General features: G+C 38.7%; 4 protein-coding genes across 4 annotated transcripts in view; all 4 read right to left on the bottom strand.

The window, feature by feature from the left end:
• LOC145497872 (uncharacterized) overlaps positions 1–15,702 on the bottom strand; it is a 56,262-nt gene extending 40,560 nt beyond the window's left edge. The window contains exon 1 of the mRNA XM_081477734.1: positions 15,389–15,702. The gene's annotated coding sequence lies outside the window, so the exon portion shown is untranslated. The remainder of the gene's footprint in view (positions 1–15,388) is intronic.
• On the bottom strand, positions 73–6,383 carry LOC145496752 (endoplasmic reticulum membrane protein complex subunit 7-like). Its single transcript, XM_081476489.1, has 4 exons — positions 6,224–6,383; positions 4,132–4,454; positions 3,194–3,274; positions 73–2,115 (listed from the first exon to the last, which is right to left on the bottom strand). The coding sequence occupies exons 1-4, from the start codon at positions 6,366–6,368 to the stop codon at positions 1,960–1,962; spliced, it is 705 nt and encodes a 234-aa protein (XP_081332615.1). The 5' UTR covers positions 6,369–6,383; the 3' UTR covers positions 73–1,959.
• Positions 8,105–14,511, bottom strand: LOC145496750 (mitochondria-eating protein-like). Its single transcript, XM_081476488.1, has 9 exons — positions 13,530–14,511; positions 13,082–13,177; positions 12,440–12,544; positions 11,511–11,730; positions 10,323–10,493; positions 9,582–9,896; positions 8,937–9,033; positions 8,768–8,839; positions 8,105–8,240 (listed from the first exon to the last, which is right to left on the bottom strand). Exons 1-8 carry the CDS (start codon positions 13,922–13,924, stop codon positions 8,805–8,807), a joined length of 1,434 nt encoding a protein of 477 aa, XP_081332614.1. The 5' UTR covers positions 13,925–14,511; the 3' UTR covers positions 8,105–8,240; positions 8,768–8,804.
• Positions 15,703–15,812: 110 nt separating the features above from the next.
• LOC145497873 (apoptosis-inducing factor 1, mitochondrial-like) lies at positions 15,813–27,897 on the bottom strand. Its single transcript, XM_081477735.1, has 16 exons — positions 27,619–27,897; positions 26,485–26,559; positions 24,812–24,968; positions 24,033–24,148; positions 23,488–23,618; positions 23,291–23,381; positions 22,774–22,858; positions 21,969–22,045; positions 21,464–21,572; positions 21,223–21,330; positions 20,729–20,817; positions 18,720–18,860; positions 18,373–18,515; positions 17,517–17,673; positions 16,740–16,898; positions 15,813–16,174 (listed from the first exon to the last, which is right to left on the bottom strand). Exons 1-16 carry the CDS (start codon positions 27,859–27,861, stop codon positions 16,103–16,105), a joined length of 1,953 nt encoding a protein of 650 aa, XP_081333861.1. The 5' UTR covers positions 27,862–27,897; the 3' UTR covers positions 15,813–16,102.
• Positions 27,898–27,958: the final 61 nt, after the last annotated feature.

Genomic DNA, 27,958 nt, shown 5'->3' with positions numbered 1-27,958 from the left:
ATATTTTCTACCCTACGTGTGAAAGATATGTCTTGATGCACCAGGTCTAGCTCAGTTGCATAAAATAATGTGGCACCAGTGATAACAACAAAACCAGCCATACCAACATACAACAGTCATGTCTTGCATATCTGTCTGGCAGGGTGGAGGAGTGGGGAGTGGGAAAGAAAAGTGAACTGGAAGGAGAGAGCTTGAAACCAAATCATGAATAATTAATTTTCGACTCACCCACTTCAGCAAACCTCAAAGATATACATTTGTACCAGTACACTGACCAGTCAGTTAGTTGTTAACAGTTTATTAAAATGAACTGTGCTCAGTTTTTTTTTCTTGTACACATCTGTACATGTTACAAAGAAATGGTTAAATAATATGAAGGTATAAATTACAATTTGGACAGCAGCACAATCTGTAAACACTCATCTATATAATCATTTACTTCACACAACTGAGAAGTCTCAAATAATAGGTTACTCTTGCACATGCAATCTGTTCACTACGAAGATGAAAACATGACTGTGAAATTCAGTAAACCACGAGTACCAGAAATACTTATGAAATAATATTGTGTTACCATAGCAAGGAAAAAGCAAATAGGGCATGACAAAACAAAACCGCAAACAGCAGTGGTAATTAGTTTGTGGTTTTGAGGTTTTGAACTTTTATATTGTGATTGGTCAGTATACAATTGACCTGTCAGAATCATATCAAATCAAAGTGTTCATGGTTTTCTGAATTTCACAGTAATTCTTCATACTGATTGGCACAACAATAATAGCTCTCTACTGTTAGATCTGAAAATTTTGTGGCGCATCAAGGCACTATCACCCAGTTAATGATTTCTTAACTCTCATATCGACTGTCTGTGCAGATGATGAGTTAGTACTCTTAGAAGTAAGTAGATATTAATCATTCTTGGTCATTACAGGGTTAAATTTATCATCGTCTTTTGTTATTCTTGAAGGATTGAGAAACAAACACAGATTATGCAGTTTCAAGGGTATAACCATACCACTCTCCCAAAAACAGGTTTGACATTTGGACAAGGGCGGATTGGGGAAGGGGGGTGGGAGATCAAAAGCCTCAGTTTTTTTTTTTCAGGTGTGAAGTCAGAAGAAACTGGATTCTTAGAGGGGTGGAGGGGTCAAAACCAAAAATATTCTGAGTGAGGGGTATGGATATTTTTGGGAACAACAAAATTAATGTGGCATACAATTAGTTCACTGTGTGACCTTTCTTTCTCAATAAAAAAATATCAAATCACTACTCAATAGTTTGAGTTACATGTGAAGCCATAACTACTTTACAATTAGATTACGAGCTCAAGATTTCTATCATGCATAGAAGTCAAGAGCAAATCACTGAATTGCTTTAGTATAGATCTACTATTCCATCAAAACTTTATCTAAATCCTCTGCACAAACACTTCAAAAAATTTAATGCTACATGTAAGAGGTGGCCACCATCTTGTAAACAACCACACACTGCTAGGTTACTCACTATCTACAACAGAATGGATAGGGAGTAACGTAGCCAATAAGAGAAGAGCATTTATGATAAGTTTATACATAATGTGAAAAGAGCACAAAGTGAACCGATGATCATTACAGCTGAGTTTACAATTATAATAAGGATTTAAATATTTTTAATGCATGACTTCCACATTGTCAGTTTGATGCAGCCACAAAAACTAAGCTTTGAAACTTTATTGATGTACATTTGCTTCCAATTTGACTTAAAAACAACTCAGTTGGTAGAGCTTTAAATTGGCAATAGGGAAGCTCTGGATTAAAATCTGTTGACTCCCTGGATTTTTATCAGGCTCCTTGACAATATCTTACAGTGTACAGCAAACTGCGAACACAACTGCTTTAAATCTTTTGCACTTTTAATGCAGATTGCCAGCAATTTTCAGCAACATTTTAACAAAACCGGTGATTGCATAATTTGCGTTAGAACTCAACGTCTTCTTACATTTCCTGTGACAGCTTTCTTTGGTGCTGCTTTACTCGTTGTCTTTTTCTTACTGCCTGAGGAGAAGTTCTTGGCAAACCAGTCAGAGATGTCTGGCAAATCTTTAGACTGATTAAACATATTCATTGATGACTGCATTTCCTAAAAGGACAGAATAAAATGACCAGTAGTAAGAGCTCAAGTAGGCAAAACACAAAACAACTGGAGCTGGTTCCCAAGCTAATAGGAGTTCAGATGCTTGTCCAGTGCCAAGTTACCCTTCCCTCTTGTATTTTGTCAGTTTGCTGTAACAACATTCATGTACCTATTTATAACCTAAAAGAGGTTTTTTGAAAGCTGATTAACACTAGGTGATTGCAGTAATTTTAAATTCCCTTGTACAAAAGTGTTTCTCACTGCTATTTTGTATACAGTAGCTTGACACTGTCAAAATCACAATTGGGACACAGAAAATATAACCAGAGAACCTCACTAAAATGTTATAAAACTGAAATCAAAATTCCCCCCATGCTAATCCTGGATTACATGTACATGTAACTTTATCATGTTTTGAACAACCATACACCCCGCTACAACTCTCACATTGTGTCTCTACACCACAAAGTTGAGCAGACAGCACAATGCTTAAAAACTAGAGCCACAGATTGAAAGTGATTGATTGATTGATTGATTGATTGATTAAGAGTCCAGTGCACACAAGATTGGTGCACTTATCATCAAGCTGACCAATGAGTCATGATTGTGATGGAAAAATTTGAAAAATGCAACAATCACTGTTCATTGTGGATTTGTGTTTGGGTAAAACTTAGGCAGGGAAATATCACGACTACCATAATGCCATCATTTTTGAAAAGCTTCGTTTTCAAAATGTTTTCCATCCACACTAAAACACAAAGCCAGCATTTTCGAATTCCTCCAGTTTGAAAAGCATTTTCAAAAAGCTCCATTTTCACGACGGATTAGTGTGGATGGTATGCCTAACCGTAGAAATAAAGCTGCGTTTTCAAATTTCTTTGGTGTGGTGTGATGGGGCTTTATTCAACATCAATTCAATTTTATGTTTTTTCTCACCTTCAAAATTAAAATTATTTACACCAATAATATGTGAAAACAGCTTTGCACAGTACTAGCAATACCGCCCAGAGAGGTCTATCCTTGGTGCAGTTATTGCTGATTTAAAACAAATAATACATGAAAACTACACTACTATTGCCGCTACCTTTTGTGTCTCTGGATCCTGGCTATTTATAAGTTTAGGTAAAACTAACAGCAAAAGAAGTGGCAACACCATCATCAACACCTGTGCAAATGTAAAATATTAGTGATAATTTTTGGCTCAAAAGCTGTCACCTTTCCTCTTCTACAATATTGAACAAATCTTCATCCCTGAACAAGTGCTGGATACCTCGACCAAATAAAAGATTCTAGAGACAATTTTTTTGCAGTGTGGCTCTGATGTAACCTTCAGTAAGATGTTATGAATGAAAAGCCAGTGGATCAAAAAACAAGTAGCTCATTTTTCACATGTATGTGCTAAACAAAAAAGCATCTGAGCCACTTTGAAATATAACAATGATGTTAATTCTCACGATTATCCTTCTGAACAAACTTCAAGTAAGTTTGCTTGGGAAAATCAAATGTGCAAGAGAAACTGTTAACTTATTGTATCTGATACAAGTAGTTTGCACCATCCTACACAACAAGTAGAATAAGCTGCACACATGTACATGTATTTATAAACAGCAGCTGTGTGTAATATTCATCCTAGAGATAATCTACACATCCACCTGGGCATAGCATGCATTTTTCATGGAGTATGCAAGAATTAAGAGAAAGGTTAAAAGGTGTCACAAGTGTGAGCCACTAAACAGGGTTTTAGGTTTGGGGACATACACCTGCCAAATTGTTATTTTCAGGCACTTGGAAATGCCACTTCCCACATTTTCAATGGAACAGTTACATAAGTGAACACAAAAAAATAACAATAGGAGCATTAAAAGGAGTGTCAAACCTTTTAACCAATAAACATATAACTCAATTTAAAATAATTCAGCATATAAGAGGTACATATGCATGAATATGCATATAACAGGTCACCAAATCCCTGATATTTCCAGAGGACAAAAGGGTTGACATCATATATGTTATCTAACTCACCATGGGATTGAAAAGCATATCAGTCACTTTCCATTGCTCTCGCTTCTCAAAGAAAGGTGCAGGCTCTTTAGCTTTAAACTTCAAAGGATAAGGAACAGTTACAACAGCTGAATTCTGAAGAAAGTTCACTCTCCTTGCTCGGATTTTACCCTTTGCTCTGCCACTGATGTCGACTCTTACAGGTTCAAACATGTTATTTGGTGAAAGAACTTCTACTACATAAGAACCAGCAGGAATGTCATTTACAGTAAAGCTACCATCAGTTTTGAGAAATCCGACATAGCTTCCCCCATCTACAAGGACTCTTGTTTGCGAAATCCAGTCTGAAAAAAGACGTTGAGCATAAAGTCATCCTATAACTAACCTTTGCCTATTTCTTGGCCACAGATAAAATTACATTGAAAATTATCTAATTGAAGGAAACCTGAAGAGATGAGAATAAACCGTAAAGGAGCAAAGAAGGTTAAGGATGAAGAATATTAGTCAACATGGAGTACAAACAACAAACTTGAAAAATGTAGGCTGAACTTTTTTGAAGATGCGCAAATTATGACGTAGCTCCCTTAAGACCAAGCCATACCTGGATCAGAGTTGATAAAAGTTGACAGGAGTTGAACTCTCATTGACCATCATTCAAGAGCAGCCAAAGATCAGAGTTACATAAGTTGTGGACGGCTATCATTTAGACACAGCCAACCATGCATGAGAGTGTGCAAGAGGCAAAAATACTTATGCAAGTTTAAATTCATAGAGAATAACTGAGAGATGATGAGTCAATGAGAGTACAAGAGAATTATCAGCAGTCAATTTGAACTCTCTGCTATAAATTCTCATTTGGCCCAGCCTTCACCCTCAACAAGTTGGACCAAAAGCCCCGAGACTACATTGTACCTACAAGCACTGAACAATGTTTTGCAATAATTTTGAAATAAATAATTTTTCCAATAGTGTTATGGCTGCATTCGCATCTTTCATTCTTTCATTATTTAATTGCTACTGTTGGACATTTATTACCATGGAATTCATATACTTGAGCCGAGTATTACGTCTGCTGAACATATAGGGCGGAACCCACACACGACCGCTCTCAAATGGCTTTAATAGCTCAGTTGATAGAGCATTGCACCAGTAACACAAAGGTCGTGGGTTCGAATCCTGTTCAGAGCCTGAAATTTTTTCAGGTCATTTTCCAGTAGTGTTATGGCTGCCTTCGCATCTTTCATTCTTTCATTATTTAATTGCTACTGTTGGACATCTGTTACCATAGTAGTTACTAAAAAAGCTGAATTCATGAATGACTACACTGAGTAACAACACCATTAGTTTTGGCAAAGAAGAGTAAGATAGCTAGCTAATGATATCTAAGGCCTGGTTTGTAAGTTGCCTTCTGCCATCTTGAATTCAATTCAACAAATTAAATTCAACAGAAATTCGACGTCTGAATCGTTGTCGCATTATCCGACAGAAATGTGACACCGATTCAGACATCGAATTTCTGCCGTGTCGAATCTAATGCATACATTATGTTAATGTATTGAATATGCGTAAATGTTTTCCCACCAAAGAAAAAGAGGAAACTTGGTCATTCTCGACCCAATGCAACCTGAACATATTGCAACGCATACTGCTCCATTGTAAGCCTTCTCCTTCTCGTTCCATTGGCGGACAATTTTTCGCAAAATTAAAGTCCTTCATCGCTCAGCATTTTCGTCCGCCATATTGAATACTCTACGTTTAAAACATTTTCCGCTGGCCGACATACCCGACAGTATAAATTCTGAATTAAGTGCGACACAAGTGCGACGTATGAATCCACAGTCGCATTTCTGCTACACTTAACTGAATTGAATTCGACACGGCAGAAATGCGACGTATGAACTGGGCCTAAGCTTAAATGAATGTAAGAAAGAACGATCACTGCGTTTGAAGTAAGCTTAACACAAAGCTATCAGAAACGTTTTTAAAAAGATCGTCAACTTTACAGAGGTCTTGTAACCTGAGTCGTGTACAGAAAAGAGTCAAGGATAACAATAAGTTTTGTTCTATTAAACATCTAAATACAGATCAGCTGAAAGGTAAACCAAGTTCTTACCGGATGGCTTGAAACCTTGGATTGTTATCTTGCCTTCAATTTTGTAACGCTCAGAAGTCTCCTCCACATTACTACCACTCGTTCGCCGTGTGTTTGGAAGAATAAACAACGTTAAATAAACTAGTATACTATACAATTCTTTCATTTTCACCCCTAATTGCTGCTAAAAGCTTTTACAAGAAATAACACGAACAAGTTGGTTGAAAAATCTCGAGTCGCCGGGTACTAGTTTTCAGGCCACTCCATGTAACGCCTGACGGCCTGCGACTCAAAAACGTTTGAACGCCTGGCAGATTTTTCAGGTGGTCCTTCGACTTGCTTGCATCGCGTGGAATGTTTAGACCAGAAAAGTGAGTTTATCATCATGTCTTAGTTTGTACACAAGTCTTTAGTTAATACTTATGCTCACTGCCTTTATCTGCAGGTTGGTAAGCGTGAGTGACGCTCGAAAATTGTTTTAAAATGGCGGGGCGCAGAGTAATCTGGTCGAGTCCTCTTTTTCCTGCACACACAGCAAACGTTTTTAATTGGTTGAGAGCTATTTACCGCAACCAAAGAAATCTTCTTTACACAGGTCAAAGTTCCAAATCACAAGATCCCGCTGAACATTGCAAGCAGTTTTCTATCTCACACATTGACCATGTTGTGTTGACAGTTGAAAGCATGGAGTCCACTGTCAAATTCTACACCCAAGTACTTGGCATGGAAGAAATAATATTTGGGCAGGGCAGGAAAGCCCTCTCCTTTGGAAATCAGAAATTTAATTTGCATCAGAGAGGGAAAGAATTTGAACCAAAAGCTGCAAATCCGACGCCAGGTTCTATTGACATCTGTTTTGTTACTGATACGCCCATCTTAAGTGTCATTGCACACTTGAAGAGTCTTGAAGTGGAGGTAGAGGAAGGACCCGTACAAAGGACTGGTGCTCAAGGGCCAATCATGTCTGTCTATTTTAGGGATCCAGATAGGAACCTCATTGAGGTGTCTAATTATAACATTGATCTTTAGCTGTAATAGTAGTAACTTTATCCTAAGTCATAATTCAATTGAAAATGCTTTTTTAGCAATCGATTCCAATCAAAGTGTAAGATTTGAGGGAGTTCGTTCATTCATTGAATAGTGGTACCTGTAACTTATTATTTAGTCTATTGTCAAACTTAATATCTAGTATTTGTAAGAGTGGAGATTGACTGTAACTGTGAATTTTCCATGCTAATATACTGGGGCAAGTCTGTTCAGGCATTTAAAGGCCAATCACTGCATCTCTGGCCTCAAGTAACTGGGCAACCAGCAATTAGTCTGAGAGCCAACAACAATACTATTAGAGATGAAAGAGTTACTCAAATTAGAAACACTAACTACATCGCGATGTCAAGCGTTCAGGCTTCATATTGAAATGTTCAATACATACATGTAAGTTCAATGTGGAAACACAGAAATGCAGTGTCTATGCTACATAGGTTTGACAGGGGGGAGGGGGTTGTTGAACTGTTATTCTCAATCTCGTTATTAATTCATCAAGTTTAAAGAAATGAAATCATGACTGTGATGTTGTTGGAATATCTGGTGTTAATTAGCATAGATTTTTACAATTTTATTTCTCCATTTTCCTCTCAGTTTTAGTTTCGATTGAGAAGATATATCAAACACTCAAGACCGTGTTTGACCACATTTCCAAACACCGCGACGTTCGTTAATAATACAAGTCATATTTTCAACTCTCTTCTCAGTGTTGGGAAATGTAGTCAAACTTGGTCTTAAATCAATAATGTTTGTTAAAAATGGTTGAAAGGGTAAAATGTCTTGTGACCAGTCTGGGCAGAATTACTTGATTGCCTTTAACCCAGATATTTGATCCAATAGAATTCATTTACATATCACTTTCACAAGGAAACTAAAACACTTTTAATGAAATAAAAGATATGTCTTAATTAATTACACTATGATAAAACTCATGATTAGATGTATTGCTTTTTTGATATTTGCAGCTCTGTGGTCTTTCTATCTTGAAAATGTCCTGTAAAGCAAAATAAAATAGTTATTAGCACTTGCACTCTTCAACTTCGCATGACATGTTACTTGATATCATCTTATATTATCAAGCTAGAGGTATGAAGCCCTTTGCACGTGTTGCCTGCCTATGCTAATTTATAGTGATGTCTTTAAACCTTCATCTCTTCATCTTGGTTCAACTATTATTTGGCTGAACCAGAACTGGGTTACTTTGAGATAACCTGTGATCAGGCAAAGCAGGGGGAAGGGCAAAAAAAGAACTCTTTTTTTCTTCTTCCCCTGCAAAAAAAAAAAACAAAAAAAAAACCTGATTGCAGGTTAACTTTAAGATGAAGCACTCATAATGTGAATAGTTTCCATGTGCAGTTGCTTGCTTGCTGTCTAAAATCAGCAGAAGATGCATTTTACTGCAAAGTGTAAGAAGCTAATCACCATGCGTTACTTTATATCCTATGATTTAAATGTGATAATAGACAAACCTATCTACAGTAGTTGGTCATTTTTACCCTATTTCAAATATCGGCAATTTACCTGTTATTCTCTAATAGCTCAGCAAAAACCAAGAACGTTAAGGAGTGAAGCGTTGTTTGTAACTGGAGTGATCTGAATTGAATAAAATTGACTGGGTCACCATAAAACTGCTTTATAAACAACCCAGAGGTAGACTTTGAATTGTTATGAATAGAAGTCTTCTACTTACCACTCCAAGAAGAGGACAAGGAACCAAAACCAAGGTCATAACTTGAAGGGCGGGAAAATGGTTCGGCGCTACCTGGACGAGGTGTGCTTGTGATGGCCTCATAAAGGAAAGAGAAAGAAGGATGAAGATGGGCGAAGTTTGTCACAAGATATTTCTTGCGTTCCAGATTTCCTCTTTTATAAGTAATTGTTAGATGTAGTTAAGCAGTATAGCTACCATTAAGACTCTTTCTCTGTAAAAAGAATTACTCTTAGTACTTCTGTTCCCGAAACAAACCGCAAAGAATTTGGAGGCCAATCGACTGAAGGTTTTTCTGAACTCTGAAGATACATCTCTTCAACAGACGAGGTAAACAATTATTAAGAACTGTAAGGAATTCAAACTACTCATGAAAACAGAATGACAGTGTTTTTTCATTTCTTTACATGCAACCCTAAAATTGGGTAGAGACAATTCCTTTCTTGGCCAAACACCCTAAATGAGACAAAAATCCTATATGTGCACCCTTAAAATAGACGAGACTACGAAAAATTAAATGCCCCGCCCGTCTCACATAGGAGTTCAACCACCGGTTTATTGCCATCTGTAAAAATCGCAACAGTTGAATTAATTAGATGTCAAGTTTTACTTCATGTTCACTTATACCTTTCCTCCTTTCCGCGGCGACGTTCTCCTGGTAACCACCTCTCCCTTAGCCAAAACTTTCCTGTCTCTAACTAAAGCCGGCCACACAAAATAGGCGATGGTAGTTGCACTAAACTCGGAGTCGTATGTTCTTCGATAGCGTGTTTCATTTATGACGTCGCCTTCCAGTGCTGTGGGGAGGTCTATCGGAGGATCCAGGGCTACCATGGGCCAGGCCACGCGTAACACCTCACGGACGAAGGGAGCAGTGATTTTCTCGTTACACGCCATGTAGGGAGCGATTGAAGAGTTGCGATGTAAAGATTTGATGACATCCTATATTGAGACAAGAGACACGAAACGCTCAGTCGAAGATAAGAAGAGTAACTGACCTAAATACAATTATGAAGACATGATTGATCATCGCAGTTATAGACACAACTTAAGAAATTGTAAAATTAAAGACTGAAAAAAAAAAAAAAAAGGAACGAAAAAAACGAAACGAACGAACGGGATTCGGACCCATGACCTCTGCGATACCGGTGCAGGCTCTACGAACTGAGCTACCAAGCCAACGGAGAGCTGGTCACTTTGTGAGTTCATATCTTCAGTTTTCCCGCAGTTCAAGTAAATGATCTTTCATATATTCACATGAAATAAAGTTAGTTCCACACTACGAATTGTACACTTGGTCTCAATCTGAATCTGAGTCTAAGACACTGGAAACAGACTAATAAATTAGCACACGTTTTAATTACTCACTGAAATTAGTGTCTCGACATCATACAGCTCCGTGTTCTTTTTCACATAATTCTCCACCAACTCGTTTACTCTGTCCGATTCCTCTAGACCACCCTGAGCGCTGGATTGTAATGCTTGGTTCATCCGGGACCTCATCTTATGCTGCTCCAGTTTGCTGACTGTGAAGCATTCCTGTATCAAAGAACGAGTTTTGTTCAACTTTAAAAACAATCCAAAGATCAATCTCATTGCCCCACAGTATTAATCGCAAGATTTATTTCATAGGGTGATCTTGCCATGTTCTCTCTGCCTGGGAATTGTTCACAAATTTGGCATGATGACCCTGTACCTCGTGGACCCGGGTCTCTCATTTTCCTGTCCTGTCGCCTCTCCTCTCTCGCTTCGGTAGGGCGGAAAGATGAGAGACCCTGGGATCGAGTGGGTGACCCTTTGGTAGTTTGTTTCCCTCGCGTAGCTATGGGATCATTGAGTCCCTCTTTCTTGAGAGATTCATTTCGGAGCCGGAGCTTCTAGATCTCTCGGTTTCCGTGACATTTTTGATGATTACCTAAGAGGGGTCGGGAGACGAACTCTTGGCAGTTAGCTTCGAAGTGCTTGGCCCAAGGAAGTAAAGCCCTGGCAAAAACGGACTCGCAAGTAGCCCCAAGCTGAACTTGCATAGAAACTTGTGTCAGTGGGTGGTCAAACGGGCTCGCACGTTTCCTCGCAAGTTCACTCAAGTCGCAAAAAACCCATTTCAAGACTACAGGCCAGATAAATACCCTGTATTTCATTGGCTAATAGGTTACTATAACAACAAATAAGCGTCACTCAGCTTGCGTTTACTTGGGTTGGGTGGTAGCCTGCGAAAACAGCCGTCCTTCTTCGCTCCCGGCCGGGGTGGCGTTTCGTCACTCGGGCCGGGAGAGAAGAAGGACGGCTGTTTTCGCAGGCTAGTTGGGTGGCCAAAAGGTAAAAAAACTTGCGTCGACTTGCGCGCAAATTTGATCTCGACCAAAGTGAGCGCGAGTTATCGCAAGTCAACGGAAGTGCACGCTAGGCCTGGCTAGACGGAGTCGCAAGTAGTCCAAGTAGACCATGCAAGTTTTTAACTGCGTCTACTTGCGAGTCCATTTGGCCAGGGCTTACTGCCAGGGCAGTCCTACTTTTTACTTCTATCATTTACAAACTATTGTTTATTTGTCCTACCTCGACAATTGAAAACACAAATCGTTCAGCTGTGGAACTATCAGGCATTCCCTTCAAAGAGTTCAAAATCTGTACTCGCTCATTTTTGTACAGCTCTGAAAATCTTTCCACTAGTTTGAAAGAGCGCGACTGATACGGCACCACTCCATCAACATAAGGTTTCGTCACAAGACGAACGGGTTCGGGTTCCGTTGCAGTATCCAAGAGCTTCTTGTGTAACCTGGAAATTGATAAAATTACAAAGCTAGCCTGATCTGAAAAAAAAAGAGAGACCTTAAACTGGTCAATGCAAATCAGTGCCTTGCCTCCGCCGGCCTGTGCAGGCGAGGTCCCGATCATAACAAAGCAACTCCCACAACACATGCCAGTTTTAGTACAGTTTAACATTTTACATTTCCGAAGTTTATGTTGCGAGAACAGGATTCCACCCACCACCCTTGATGCATTTCCTGGGTGGGAGGAACTCCCATATAAAAAGGAAGGGGGTGCTCGTCGTACTTTATAGGGGTTAGACCGGCGGTTTTGGTACCTCTCGGAGCAAGGGTTCTCAGCCTCAAAAGGTCCACAGCGGAAGCTTCAGCAGCACCTTTTAGGGTATTGAGCCGAAAAAAAAATATGACAGAAGATAATGTGCAATTTTAGAATTTGTACCTCTTAAGGGCGAAAAAATGTTAAGCCACGCCCACAAATCAGAATCTTGGTACCTCTTAGGGGTTCTTTTCAAAATTTCTTACGAGCATCCCCGTCCATTTTATATGAGGATGCCCCCTGGATGCTTTTATTCTCATGGTCTATACATCTGAATATCTAAGTCGGCTATATTCAACAGTCCTTCCCCCCCCCCCCCCTACCCAGTCACGTAACTGTTTAAATAAAACAAAACAAAACAAAACAAAACAAAACAAAACAAAACAAAACAGTCTGTTTACCTTCCATGTAGTTCGGAGTTTTCTCTCTTTAACTCAAGAGTTTCTTTAGTCAGCTCTTTTATCTGGCATTCCCTAGCTACAAGTTCATTCTTAGCATGTGTTAACCTCAATTCACAAAGAAAGATAAATAACATGGACTATTAATAGGTTACAAAATGTTCCATATAAACCTTACAGTTCAGTACCAGTTAAGCATCAGTCTTTTTCAAGTTAAAAGTCGAAATATAATTCCCCTTACAGGAAGTGTTTGGCAGACATCTTAATAACGTTGAATCTGACTAAATGGCGGTACATTGAAATTCGAAACACAGTTAGATGATGTTGAGTAATGGTTCTCTTACTGCTTGACAACGTTGTCGGACAACGTATAGAAATTAAAGAAATAAGACAGTAAAATACCTAACGGTTATCGATCCTTTTTTCTGATAAGTATATTGAACCTCGTTTCCAAGTCTGGCAACGAGAACGAGGCTGTTTCTACTTCCGCACCTGTTTTTCAAAGAGCACGTGCTCAAGCTTCTGAGTTGCTAAGCAACTAATCGTGTACCAGCGTGACATGCATCTTTCAGCGTCACCGCTATATGAATCTCTTCAAATGATTTTTGTTATTTATTTAGTTTTCTCTTTTCATCATACACTTACTTCTTCCCCAACTCGATGATTTCTTGGTAGTCTCCTTGTTGATTTTCTTTCAACTGTCGGCGCAAAGCCCTCATCTCGTCTTCTGCATCAGCTAATCTGACCAAATTCAATCAACAGAAGCAAACTCAAAGACATGCACTATACAATATTTATAACACATTTCCATCTGTTACGAAAAATTCCTTGAACTAATCTTTAGGCCCATTCAATCATCGTATTCTTTTTATTTATTTTTAGTTTTTCAATAAGCCAAATTATTTATGATTAAGTTACAAGTTACCGTCTGGTTTGCTCTGTTTATCGCTACCCATTAGTTAGTTCGTGGTAATGGTATGATATGTTTTAACACAAACAAGGAAAAAAGTGTCTAGCACGTAAGATTTGCTTTTTAGTGCTTTATATCATACAAGCTACATGCGTAAAAGATATTTTTCCGATGGATACTTACTTGATTTTTAACTCGGCCGCTTCCACCTTGGAGGCACTTAAGTCTTCATCCAGTTTCTTCACAATCAGTTCGTATTTTTCCTTTATGACCTCTGCATCTTCCTTGTTGATTCTTGCAGTGAGGAACCCATTGCGAAGCCATGGCAAAAGTCGTTTCTTCAGCGCTTGGCTCCCGCCGTAAATCCCTCCTTCGGATGAACACAACTCCAAAAGGTGAAAGAGCTGGCCTTGCAGTTTAGCATGTATCTCAATAAGCTCGCAACAAAATGCGGTGTTTTCTTCGCAACTGTTCCGATAGCTCGCGTCGAAAAAAGTTGTCAAATGCTCGTGCAAAGATTTAAATTCCCCAGTCGCGACCAAACGACTGAGAAACCCTACAAATGTTGTACTTGTCATCGTAAACAAACTGCGGGAGTGACTGATATTTCTGTTTGAAAATTGGACGTGGTGTTAATGAACTCTGTAAGCGATCTTATTCACAGAGATTTTGTTACAAGTTCAACGAGCGAATCACGCATTCTTTTCCGAGGTGAAAATGTGTCTTTGTTTCCTACTTCCCAGTTTAGAACTGGCTTAGCTGAAAGGGCCGAGTTTTTTTTTCGAACAATTCGCACCTTCGTTACAAAAGCTTCAACGAATGATTACAATCATGATCATAAAATTTCGCTCAAAAGATCTGTAATTACTTGTCTTCAACAGAAGGCTTAGTACGGGCCCATATACACTATGAGATATTCAACGGCGGGTCAGATAATTAATTCTCTAAAACCAACAATATTTATTCTTGCACATGTTAAGCAGGCGCCCAAACACCTGCCAATCTAACGGATAGTTTGTTGAGTAAAGACATGAGGGAATATTTAATTCAATAGACGTTAACTAGTTGCACCTGATCTTCTCTAACACCGTTACACAAAGAAATTGAATTTATTTTTGCCGAAACTGAAACTACAGAAATATTTTTAACACCAACATCTTCGAGCAAGAGAAACGCAGTTTCGTAACTGAACAGCAAATATTTGCCAGAATCGACTCGAAAATTGACTTGATGATAGTATGTCAGGAGATTGCAATAAGACATAGGAAATATCACATAGGATTCTGAAAACTTGAGGGAATGTTCAGAACTCACGGGAGGATTTTCTTCGCTGCATATATAGCACTGATAAAACTATACATTATTATCACTAATGTCCCCCTAGACGAGTCATCCTTTATTGACTGACAAGTAGTTCTTCTGTGTGACAAATTTTACATTTCTTGACAACCTTCCCTTTGCTTGTATGTAGACTATATAAGCTAGCAAAAACGCATATGAAAGCGTACATGTATTGCATTGCAGTTTAGTCCCGTGAAAAGGAACTGATTTGGCGTGTGACCTTATTGAACAAGCCAAGCTTAGTTTAATTTATAGTTACCTTTCAACCAGGTGACACGACAAAGGAAAACTTGTCATGTTAAATTTGTCCTTCACCCAGACACGAGCAAACAAAATTTAACAAACTTGCAAGTGCTAAAAATTTCGTTCGTTGTCAGATGTCTGCCGTTTATTAACACACAAGACCAAGCTATCATAGAGTAATTTCTTTGTGTACAGTGAAACCAGGGCAACTTGTTTCGTAGTAAGCTTCTTCGCCACCTTTCATAAACAGAACTTTGTGATATATAAATTCCTTGACTATAACGCCGACTTCAGACGACCAATGGTTTGGAATTAAAAATTTTAAATAAGAAAAAACACTGAAGCCTTCATTTGCAAATTTAAAGCAAATACCCAAAGACGAAAGTTTCATTTGGTCACTTGCATAAAGATCACAAGAATATAGCGTTCTCTGGCGTTTGTACACAAATCGTTGGGACCCCTCCCGTTCACACAACACCGGAGAAATTTGAAAACGCAGCTTTATTTCTAAGGTTAGGCCTACCGTCCACACTAATCCGTCACGAAAACGCTCTTCAAACCGGAGGAATTTGAAAACGCCGGCTTTGCGTTTCAGTGTTGGCGGAAAACATTTTTAAAACGAAGCTTTTCGAAAGCGATGACATGATTTCGTGACGTAAAAACACGGTTTTCAAATTTCTCCGACGTAGTGTGGAGAGTGTGGACGGGGCATTAGTGCCATACATTTCTTTTTTATGCTAGCTCTGAGAATTTAGCCATAGATCAAGATAGGATTCCTTACTTGACAATTGCCTTAATTCTCATCGCCTCGGTTTGACAAGGCGTCGATATTGTAAGGAGAAATTAGTTAATGATCACTAACAACATGACACTTCCTTCACCCGATCGAATTAAAAATATTCTTTTATTGTTAGCATTTATTCTACATGTGCCCTCCTGGGCAATCCACATTTTATATTCAAACGGTACAGCCCGACGTAAAAATGATTCTTTCAAGCTCAACAAATTGTCTTGACAACGTCTCTAACACACAAGTACAGTGATGTATAGTGGCTCGCCACAAATCATCTCTCTTCCCTTGTCTTGATCCACTTGGCACTGCAGCATTTTAGTAACAACACCCAACTGTTTGAATTAGGAGTGTCCGTATAAACATTCCGTGTGTGAACGAGTTAGCTCTTGTGAATATCAAACAGTTTAGCGATTTCATTCAAATCGTCTTGGTCTTTTCCTTCTTTGATGATCTACAACACGCAAATAAAACAGCTGATAAGCATAATATGAAATGGTTAACAAACTCGGTATCAACCAGGGCCGGGTTGTTCGAAAGCCGGCTAACGCTAATCCAGGATTAAAAGTTAACCAAAGTAACAGTTTCTCTTCTACAGAAGCGTTTTTCACTGCTTATGTTTTGTGTAGTTTGACGGATTACTCAAGCTCAAAACTGAAGGACAAACAATATAAACAGGAAAACCTCACTGAAAATGTACAAAACTGAAATCAAAATTCTCGCTAATCCTGGGTTAGCTTAATCGGGCTTTGAACAACCCGGCCCGGATGATAAGTTCGATATTATACAGTTGACAAGCTCGATATAGCTTAGTTGATCAACCTCGTGCCCACGGGGTTTCTTCATCCCCGTCCTCCCCCACAAACACGAAGAGAGAAAAGTTATAAGTTAGATATATAATAGTCAGTTGATAAGCTCAGTATTGCACAGTTGATAAGAAGACCCAGGGTAATAAAATAAACGTACTGTTCACACATTACACTCATTAGCAAATCGATAACGGTGCTATGGAAACTGACCTTTCTAGCGATTGGCATTCTGTTGAAGACGTTCCACAAAACAACTCCTACAACCCGCTTGCCTTTCATGTAAAACACAACACCTTTACCAAACTCCTCTGATGACTCGGTCGCGGCCGGTGCAGGTGGCTCTGTAGGGACTGGAGAAGACTCTGCACCCTGAAATACAACCAATGGAGCAATAAGGTTTTTTTTTTTCATTTATAAAATAACTGAGATACAACACGGGTTCTACTTGGTCAACAGAGTTGCTAAACCTATGTTCTAATGTACCAGTAAACACACGGTTCCTGGCGGATAGACAGCTCTACGCGAGAACTACAGAACTCAGAACACCAGCGATAACAACTAGTAAATCACTCGCCTAACGGCTTTTACTTTACAACTGGCTTTTCTTGTGTTCTCCCAACATCCCGCGTGATTTATTGCGCCAGTAAATCCATAGAAAGTGTGGTTTATTGCTTACATATCATAATATATCTTGAAGATGAAACTTTGCAACCAGCTAACTGTTTTAACACGATGATGCAACCCAGGAGTTGCCGTTATGGAGTGTAAATCAGCCTTCGAAACTTGCTGGAAACGATGGTTGATTTTACCCTTATGAATCTAAAGATGATTATTGCGTGTTACTGTAAGTGTCCAATGGTCATTTCCTAAAGCTGAAATGCTGCAGTTATCAAAAAAAGGTTTGTTCAATGACATGGGAAATCGTTTTCAGGAATCTGGAACCCCTCGAGTGTTACCGGAGGATGTCCCCAACCCCGAGTAACTTACCTCTCCTTCTGTTTCCGAGCGTATTCCTTCCCCAGTAGCCTCTACCACAGCTTTAGGCGTGTCAGCTTTAGTTGCCTTGGCCCATACTCCCACAGTCGGGAGCATAGAATCGACTAGCCCGATAGCCTCATATCCAACATTAGGACCCAGATCACTCCTGCCAAAAAAAAAAACATCGATGAAGACTACTGGGTACTAAAAAAAGTCCAGCTAGAGAACTGTCAAGAGATAAAATTCTTGCGAGTAATGCTTCTGTCCCTAGATGGGATGCTAGTCCAGGTTACCCCCCCCCCCTCCCAACTCTCTCCAACACCCTAGCTTATTGTACAGTTCACCTAACATTTCTCAAAAGTCCATTTATACTCTTGGGTGCAATGAGGTACTGTGAGAGAAACTATCAAGAACACAATACCAAGACATAACCCAGGCTTGAAATCAACTTCTTTTCTCAAGTCTAAGATACTTGAGCTTTGCTGATTACTTAAAAACGAATCTTTTTTTTCAGGCCCGAGTTTAACCTTCTGTTACCTTGCCAGCAGTTGGTTTCTACTATGGCGAACATTCGGCGGAGAAGAAACCTGCTGATCGCAGACTAACCTTCTTTACCCTTTCTAAGAGGATTATAAGACTGAAAACAACACGAAAATTATACGCAAGCTAAGGGAGTTCACTTCTGTGAACGGAGAAAGTGAAACTTTTGTTAATTGCACAAAATTCCGAGCACTGCCAGAACAATCAGCAAACAGTTACAAGCATTGTCTTGGTGTCTTGTTTGCTTGTTTTGAAGCTTTAGCTGGTGTCAAGTAACTAACTAATCGTTTTGCATGTCTGTCGAACAAGACTGACCGCTACTAACCAAAACATGGACTGGTGAAAATAAGGATTTCTTGCGCCTGTCATGTTTTCTCCCGCCAATCTGCCGCTGACCACAGCATGATCGTGGTGTTCAACACGCCGTCTGCCGAGGTTTGGATCGTAAAAGCAGGCAGCATCACCGGCCTGACAACACACAACGTGTTCACAAGATTAAACATGGACAGATCTTAGGAAATTCAACAATACTAACACTTCGACTTTATAGTAATTAAAGTATTTGGCAAAAGACAGGAATTAATTAAGAAGTGAGAATGACAAGCGATGGTGAGGATGGAAGCAGATTGCGGTCATAAAAAACGTGTAACCCAATATTTCAATTTTTCTCACCACCCAAATATTAGACTTGGCTTCTAGTTCTGAGTTGACATGGTAACCACCGAGGACTGGGTCCACCTCAAGACCAGCAGCACTAGCAAGTTCAACATTAGGATCCAGGCCTACTGCTACAATCACATGATCCGCTTTGATCTGTAAACGATATTAACGAAAAACAAACTAAAAGTTCAAATCACCTTGTACAGCATCATGAACACTACCACAAGAAAACAATGCTCACTAGGAGAATCTCTGCTGACGTCATTGTTTACAGTTTTCTTCATTAACACATGAGTAACGGCTTTGTGCAGAGAATGCATCTAGCCTACGTGTAGCCGTACCCACCCCCCGAGTGCCAAGCCGCAAAATGTCTCACATTCTCACATCTGTACGAGTTTAGAGTTGCGCTAGTAAGTGGCAACTACAGACGTTCTGAGCATTTTAGAAATACCGGCAACTGATGAGATCCGCATGGAGGATCGAAACCATGGTCTTGCCTGAACTAAGCCGAACAATGGCATATACAACACGCAAAACAGTCCACAGACTTGCGCGTAAACAGCTACATTTGAATCATGTGGTGCCAGAATGACCAACAACAAATATGATATGCGTGATAAGGATCTTCCTACTGTACTTGTAAAAACAGCTCTAATCACAGCCGGGCCCGCGTCACGATATAGAATGCAAGTATAAAGCAACATGTTCACGGTAAATTTCATATTTTGTCCCCCAAAAGCAAATTCGTGGAGACTTGAGAGCATATCTTGCAATAGAAATGAGCCTAAACAATGCATAAACACATGGAAAATTACAGAGGTGTCAAACTCTACGAAGCGACATGCAGATAACAGCGGAAACTATGCAGACCTATGACCTTTAAAAATTTGCCATAGCACGATCTAACGGCTCAACTTTACTCAAAATTCCTTCTTATTAGACAACATGAAGTGCCCTTCATAAACACGAGTGAAGCGACAAAAAGGGTCAAGTGACCGAACAGAGAACGGCAAATGTACAAATGTCATGAACCGCAGAGGTCGCTTAGGCTAGTCAACCTCTTCGAACTTAAATTCGCGCATTCTAGCGAATTTTTCGGCTGGAAAACAAGGCCAACTTTCTTCAAACTTGTGGCGTAGTTGATTCTCATAGATTTTTGTAATTCTTCCAGGTTCTCCTGCAAATTATTCCTCTTCTTGAGGAGAACATGACACTGCCTACAAATGTTCTCTGATGTAGCGTACACATGGAACTTCAAATTTGCGAGCGCGACGTTTACATCAAAGATTGTCTTCTTCTTGCTTTGGACCAAACATCGCTCGTAATCCTTTTCAATCTCTTTAAAACACAATATACACTTGAAAAGGGGACTGAAAAGGGACATTGACTTGCAAATAAACTCCAAAGAATAAATATTTACGAGGCCTTTGTCTGCGCGAGGACACGAATACAGACAGAAAATATAATTTGTTTGCATAACTTACATAAATTACTGTGACGTCACATAACACGATTCGTGTCAGCTCTTCGTAGACGTTCCCTCCCTCCCGTTTTTCCTCGGGGGGTGGGTACGGCTACACGTAGGCTAAGAATGCATCACGCTAGACATGACATTGACTACAAACATTTAAAGAGCTTGTGAAACTGAAATTTTTAGCTCTTTGGGTGTAATATTTGAAGAGAAACCGGCTTTTGAAAAATGCATATTAAATTTCTGGGTGGCAAAAGTGCTAATGAGCTCACACACAGCTTATGTCACAGCCACCCTCTCCGATTTTTTCTTTCGCAGAGGGCGCTAAAAGATACCAGTTTAAAACGGATATGACAGTATTTTTGTTTTGACTATGAGTGTAACCCTAAAAGATACGTTGGTCAACGGATAAAAACAGTGGTGTTCGTCATGAGCTAATTGAGACCAAAATTCGTGTTTTAGGCCCCCAACCAAGACGACAAGCATACCCGCCTTTTCCTTTGGAAATTCCTCCCCCCCTTCTCAATGGGGGAGACAAAACATTCCTCACCTCATTACCAGTGTTAAGCCTGAGGTTAATCTGACCGTCACTAAATGATACATGTTCAACTGTGGAATTTGGCATTACATCTACACCCTCTGAAACATAAAACAAGTCGTCTCAATTGGGAAGTAACTGGCAACTTCCGCATGACTGTATTCCTTCAATACAATAATATCTGGCCAAAATTGGAGTTCTTCTATAAAATTGTCTGATCATTTCAATGGTATAGATTGTTCAATGAACAGTGCTTTGTAGGAAGTAGCATAACAGTATAGTGTAAAACGAGTCATCTAAATGTGAACATTTCCTTCTCTTTTTTAGTACACAAATAATTACTACACATGCAAGACTTGTAAGCATGCACAACTATGCAAATGTAGCGAGAATTTATCCACAGCTAGTTTCATGTCTCCTCCTGTTAACAAATGAATACAGCAGATTTTCTCTATCTGTTTTCTGTGTATCAAGCTGCCAATTTTATTTCTTGAAAGTTAGCTAACCTTTTCTCACTTTGCTCGTTGTCCATTCTGTAAGATATTTAGGGAGCACTCTTCCCATGTTACCATCCTCTGGAAAAACTTGAACAACGTTCACTCCACTCTTCTTCCCTAAATACAAAATGTACATATACACATGTGACAATATGCAATAATTTTTATGATAATGTAGTTCAAGAAGCCCTAATGAGCAATAGCTCCTTTGACTAGTTGTAAACAAACATGTGCGGTACTGTACATGTACCTCTGTGTCCAAGTGCGCAGGCCAGTTCACTTCCCAGAAATCCCCCACCAACAACTACCACAGACTTTGCATCCTTTACAGCTTTATCAAGATCCTTGAAATCAGCAATCTGAAAACAAAATAATTCAGTTACTGTAATACATAATTTACTACATTAACAGTACCATACCCAGTTCAACTCTGTTTCGGTGAAAAAAGAATCCAAAAAATTTGCAAATATTACAAGCACTGACAATATGTGAATAAATCGAGAGCAAGCAAAATCAAATTGAATGTCTTTAAAAGTAACATTGATTTTTTTTCCAAACAAGTCACTATTCTCCTGACATAAAGCTCAAATGGGAAATTGTCAGACTCAAAATCTCACCCCTAGAAAATTGATGTTCTTCCTTTTGGTGGAAACAAAGTATTCATAATGACACAGTTGTGCTTAGGCTCTGTGCATTTGTGTCTGCACTAAAAGCCCCAGTAACGATTTCAAAGATGAGCTTTGAATGCTTCTCACCTTTCTAAACAGAGTTGTTCTTTTCTTGACTTCATCACTGCTCTCTTTGAAAATAGGCAAGTTCCTTGGAATACCACCTGAGTGAAAAGCAAATTCACCCGTTCAATAAGCTATCAAATCATCTTGCTCAAAATGTTAATAAATGGTTTGAACCCAGGAGTATCATTAGTTCTTCTGGTGTGATCATCATGTCAAGGGTAGTTCTGGAAAGATCCAAGTGGAAGTCATCTTTAGAGTCCAGGGTTGTTGAAACAAGAGTCAACAGCAACAGTTCTTTACAGAGTGTCTCACCTAAATGATCACACTAGACTAACTACCTTCCACAACTGGTAATCTTGCTCTGAGGGTGCTTGAATTTACACCAAAAATCCTTGACTAGTTTCACACTGCCAATCACCAATCAATTAATCTTTAGTATTTTCATTCTTTTTGGGGTATTCTATCAGCTTTATCAAATAAATAATTTCCGTCTTCTTTCTACAGGTCTCTGGAACTACATGTACTAGGAGCAGAATTCAAGAATTGACGATAAAGTTCACACCCACCAGACAATGGATTATGGTTTAAAAAACAGATTCAATGATATTTTTGCCACTATCTTGTACCCAGGATCTTTTATTTCACTGCCGCCAAAGTTACAGACATGATGGAGCACTTTCCTTTTGTATGAAAGAAAACCATCACAACAAATTCAAAAATAATATTCAATATGCATTCCATTGCACAGGTAGTCTCGCTGTAATTATGCAACAGTCATAATAATTATTATCAGTTGTATTTAATGCATATCTAATGAATGAAGTACCTGGAGCCAAAAGTAGTTTGTCATAACCAATCTCTACTCCATCATCTAACTTGACTTTCTGTTCTTTACTGTTAATTCCTACAACCTTTACAGAGGAAGAGGAACTTACTAACACTCAAAGAAGAGATAATTCATGTCAAAAAAATATTGAATCAAACTGTTACATCATACATGTATCACATAATTTATGTTTGTTGTGTGTGCATTATCTTGTAAGGGTACACATCCTAAAAACATTGTTGTTTAATTTTTACAACCATAGCAAAATTGTCCCCATACAGCAAAACATTTATTGATCAGTATACAATCTTGCAACGGCAGTGTGTATATTGTAACGTTTTTATAAACCGATCTGATTTTCTTCTCTGAATTTTTGGTGGCTGCTGTACACCTTTGTTAGAGCTGCAATCTTGAAGGTCTGTTATTGTTCCTGCTGCAAGCTCCTTTGCAGTCGTTTTATTGATTTATTGTACTTTGTATCTAACTTCCTGTACATCCATTGGTATTTTCACTGTACCTTTTTCCCTTTTAGAAGAGCAACACCACCATTCTCTTTAGTTGATAGTTCACCAGGTTTAGAGAAAAACACTTCTGGCTCAAAAAATATGCTAAGAGAAAAGGTAAAAAGAGGTTCCATTAGGAAATAATTTCTAACACCATTCAAGAGAACCAAAGACTTTCACACGTAATGTCATTGTCACAAGATAGTCTAACCCTCTTTCTTTTCCATTCCACTGCTTAAACTTGAGATCAGAGACTAGTTCTTCATCATCACAATACCACAGTTCTTTAGAAAGAGGAGGACGCATATAAGGTGGATAGTCTTCATCTCCTATGATTAACACCTGTTACAATAAACACAAGACAGAATAGATATGTTGAGGGTGTCTTGCCATCTAAATGATATGCACTACGTACAGTATTCACTCACAAGTATAAAGTCAACTAAACAAGTTTTCAGTAGAAAATTGAGTGGTTCAACTGATAACATCACTTTTGCCAACATGTTTTAGGAATAACCCTTTCGTCAGTTAATTGCAATGTTTTACACCAGCCATATTTAACAACAAGAGTGAAACATTGATGTACACTTGCATGTTATCACATAGATCTAAGATGTAATGAAAAAATGTTTCTACTGACCATTCAAGAGAATCCTGACTATCTTTCAAGAGTGCTTAGAGAGGATCACTCTTCCTCACAAGTAATTTAGTAGCATGACCATACATGTATTGTGTGAAGTTTATTAAGTACTGTACCTTTGCACTGTTATCAGCTTTTCTAATGGCCCTGTAAGCTGCAAATGATGCAGTCCCAGCTCCCACAAGGATGTATGTCACATGCTCTGGAAGTTCTGGTAAAGGGGGAGGTGCATCTATCAAAATGGAGGATAAAAAGATTTAAACATTGTCGAGACATGTGCGCAAGTGTATCTATCGCTTAGCCTTAAACCAGTCTGCTAAAGCCCTGAATATTATTAATATTCAATGGTTAGGCACGTTTGTTATTTTCTTGCCTTGGGCTACTGGAGAGCTAGTTGCATTTTATTAAATACTGGTCAAATTGACAATCTTGTAAACACAATCTAAAAGTACTAAAATATACACTGTAACTTACAAGACAAACGAACAGAGAGGTTAACATGTTATTTTATTTCTACAGTGAAATGGATCACTTTGACACTGTCATGTAATATCAACAACAATATAATAATACTGTTCATATTTTTTATATAAATGAAACGCCACCAGACATGAGTTCAATTTATCATACTGACTTTAGCAAATACATGAAGTTTCATAAGAATCAGTTGCAAACTCAGGGCAAACATTGCGCCCCCTGGCAAACATTCTAAAATAGCATATATTCCATGAGTTTCCAATATGGATTCTCGTAAAACACTTTACTTTGACCAAACTCTGCATGATAAATCTAGTACATAATGAGGCTCATTTTTTATTTGAATGAAAAAAATCGGAAAAGCCTGATATCATGGTCCATATTAATCATTTGTGTGAAACAATACAAAACAACGTACCCTCTTGAGCGGTACCATCCTGACTTGGCTCTGCTGGTGATTCCTCCGCAGAGCCAGATTCTGCTGTGGAACTAGCAGAGGTGTCTTCCGCAGTTGATGCTGTGGACGGAGCATCTTCAGGTCCCACATTTGCAGGCTCCTCTTCAGCTGCACGGTCCTGTGATCATAACGGTGTACAAAAACAACAACAAAATGAGTCTGGCTTGAGGCATGAAGGAGGAAAACTGTTAATTGTTGTCTCCTTTGTCTTTGTTTAATCCAAGGCATATATACTACAGGCTGCAAGCAACCCATTGCATAACCTGTGATTAATCAGCAAAAAGACAAAACAAAAGATCAACTGTACATGTACATGTCCATTACCCTCTCCAACCATAACTTACAGTACCTCTTAATTGTCTTAGTATCACCTGAGTGAGTAAACTATTACTATTAATAAAGGTGTTCAGTGTTTCAGCCAGAACATTTTACTTGAGAGCCCCTGAAGACCTTTTTTAGGGGCCAATTTTTTTTTAGGAAAGGGGCCAATAAATTGAAAGCTAGAGAAGGAAAAAATGCATCAGGGTACCAAGGAAAATAAAGCAGTTTATTAGGATCTATGATAAAATTTAATAAGTCCTTTTTGAAGTGTTTCAACTCAATAAAGTTTCTTTTGAATCAGATACTAGTATGAAGGATCCGTGCATTACAAGAGAACAATCCTTAGGCATACATGACGTAGTCAATGATCTCGGGTTTGCAATGCATCATAGGACGATTTCAAACATGGCCAGCCGTTTGGAAGTGAGAGAATCAATACAGCAAAGCAAAAGGACGGATTGACTTCTTTTCTCATATTGAATGTTTTAGAAGCAAAGATCTTTCGATATGATTTTCTAGAAGGACATAATGTGTGACAAAATAGCCGTTATTGATCGTCAACACAGAGAAATGTAGTCGCCAATATGGTGACAAAACCAGAATTTTTGGTCGCCAAGGATGAAATGTTAGTTGCATTGGTGACTGTATCGGTCGCAATTTCGAGCTCTGGGATGGCTTTTAAAATACTATGCCTGTGTTAAGCCTGAACTCTTGTAAAAGGAAAGGGCCAAATTGGCCCTTTCCTCATTTTTCTGGGGACCATCTCTGATTGCAGCGCTGGATTCTCGCAATTGCGCGCTCTGGCAGAAACACTGGTGTTTACTTCCATTTGATGGCAATTTCACAATAGCAATCATAATTTGTGATATTTATACAGGCTGCAGGTTATATCATCAGTTACAGGGGTGGATTTAGAAGGGGGGAGGTGGATTGGATGGATAGCCACCCCCCTTTTGGAGAAGCAAAACATAAAAAAGTGAAAAAGATTGTGAATTTTATGGCAGAATACACACTGGACAAGTACATCATGATAATTTCTACTTTGTGATATTGCTAGTATTTCCAGTGTAACAGTTTTCCATATTAAAATTCTCAAATTGCAACATTTTGGGGGTATGCCCCATTGATTCTGCAACCCCAAGATACCACCCATCCCCCTTGAAATCCTGGATCTGCCCCTGAGTTACACTTGTCCACTAAATTGTTCATAAATCATATGATAATAATGTAATGTTACTATTAGTTAATATTATGAACCAAACCTTTAAGTTAGGTCTTGCACACTTATTTACACTCATTTAAAGAATAATCACCTTAGCGTCTTCCTTGGAAACTGCCTCCTTTGAGGATGGAACTCCATTGGGACTCAAACTTCCACTGAGTAAACCCTTACAATTGGAAAATTGGCAAATATTTCATTCATAGTTTATAATACATATTCATGCTGTTAATTAAATATATTTCTTTAGCACACTGAGCAGATTAACATAACTGTTAATTACACATGTACCAAACCTGCATGCTAAAATATCGAACCCTGCATTACATCAATTGACTGATTAAATGATTAATCAACTAATTAACTACTTTAAAACTAGGTGAAATCACCCTTTTATCACAACTAGACTTGTAATGTTGAAAACATTAACTGTACTGACAGATATAAAGCACCATCAAAATTGACATTACCATATTGAAAATGTTTAGCCAATATTACTCTCTATGGCTCTAGTTTATAAGCAATCTAATCTAAATAAAATGTAATATAGAAGATTTCACAGCTGCAGTCACAATATTGTAGGTGTGAAGTAATCAGGATCCAGAAACAGAGGATTGTGAAGAGTGTTTTTATGGGCCAAAAATTGATCTACTTTGGAGCATAAAATGTAAGTGGAATGACTGACTTTTTCATCCCTGGAAACTAACTGTGAAATAGCTATGAGCTGTAACAATTTACAATCAACAAATAAGTAAATATTATTAACTATCTGTCAAACGAGAATCAAAATCTTGGTTTGATGCAAACTGTCATTTGCAGTCATCGCCCATAATTGAACAGGAGTACCTGTTGTTACCCAGAGGTTTTATATAAATGATAGACAATAATTTTCAGTTCATACTTGTACAATTCAAAATTATTGAGTACATCATATTTTTTTATACTGAAATATGGGCACTTGGTGACATATTTTGGCAGATTACTAAATAGCTTTCACGTTGAATGTTTAAAATTCACACAACTATCCCTGATGTAGAGATTCTAGTCTCTTCCTCAGGTTCGGTATCTTGGAAATTTTTTCAGAAGGTACATTAGTACTTTAGTATATACTGGCTGATTTGGTAAACTGAGAACAAAATCTGAAATGGAAGACAGTTGGGAACTCAAAAACACTATACACAGTTTGAAGTATAGAACAGTACCAACAACGTTTCAAACTGATACTCACATACGCTAGTGAACCCCCAAGTAGTCCAAAGCCGAGCACAAGTAACCCGTTTTCGCTCAAGAGTGCACCAAATCCCTCATTACCACCCGATGCATGTCTGGCAAGCAACCGACTGAAGACAAAATTTGGCCGTTTCTGGAGAGAACTGAATAGTCTGCATCCGTTTAACCTTGGCGGACTTAGTACTGGTCTAATCCGGCTCAAGCAAGGACGAAAAAATCTAGTACAAGCCACCAGAGACATTCTGCATCGAAGCGTACATGTGTAAAGGACGTTCCCCGAATGCGCGTGCGCAGATGATACAATACCGCTGTTCACGCTGTTTGCCACGGCGGAAATG

This window comes from Orbicella franksi, chromosome 9 (assembly GCF_964199315.1).
Source record: "Orbicella franksi chromosome 9, jaOrbFran1.1, whole genome shotgun sequence".
Taxonomy (NCBI): Eukaryota; Metazoa; Cnidaria; class Anthozoa; order Scleractinia; family Merulinidae; genus Orbicella; species Orbicella franksi.
This window is presented reverse-complemented; position numbering and strand designations above follow the sequence as displayed.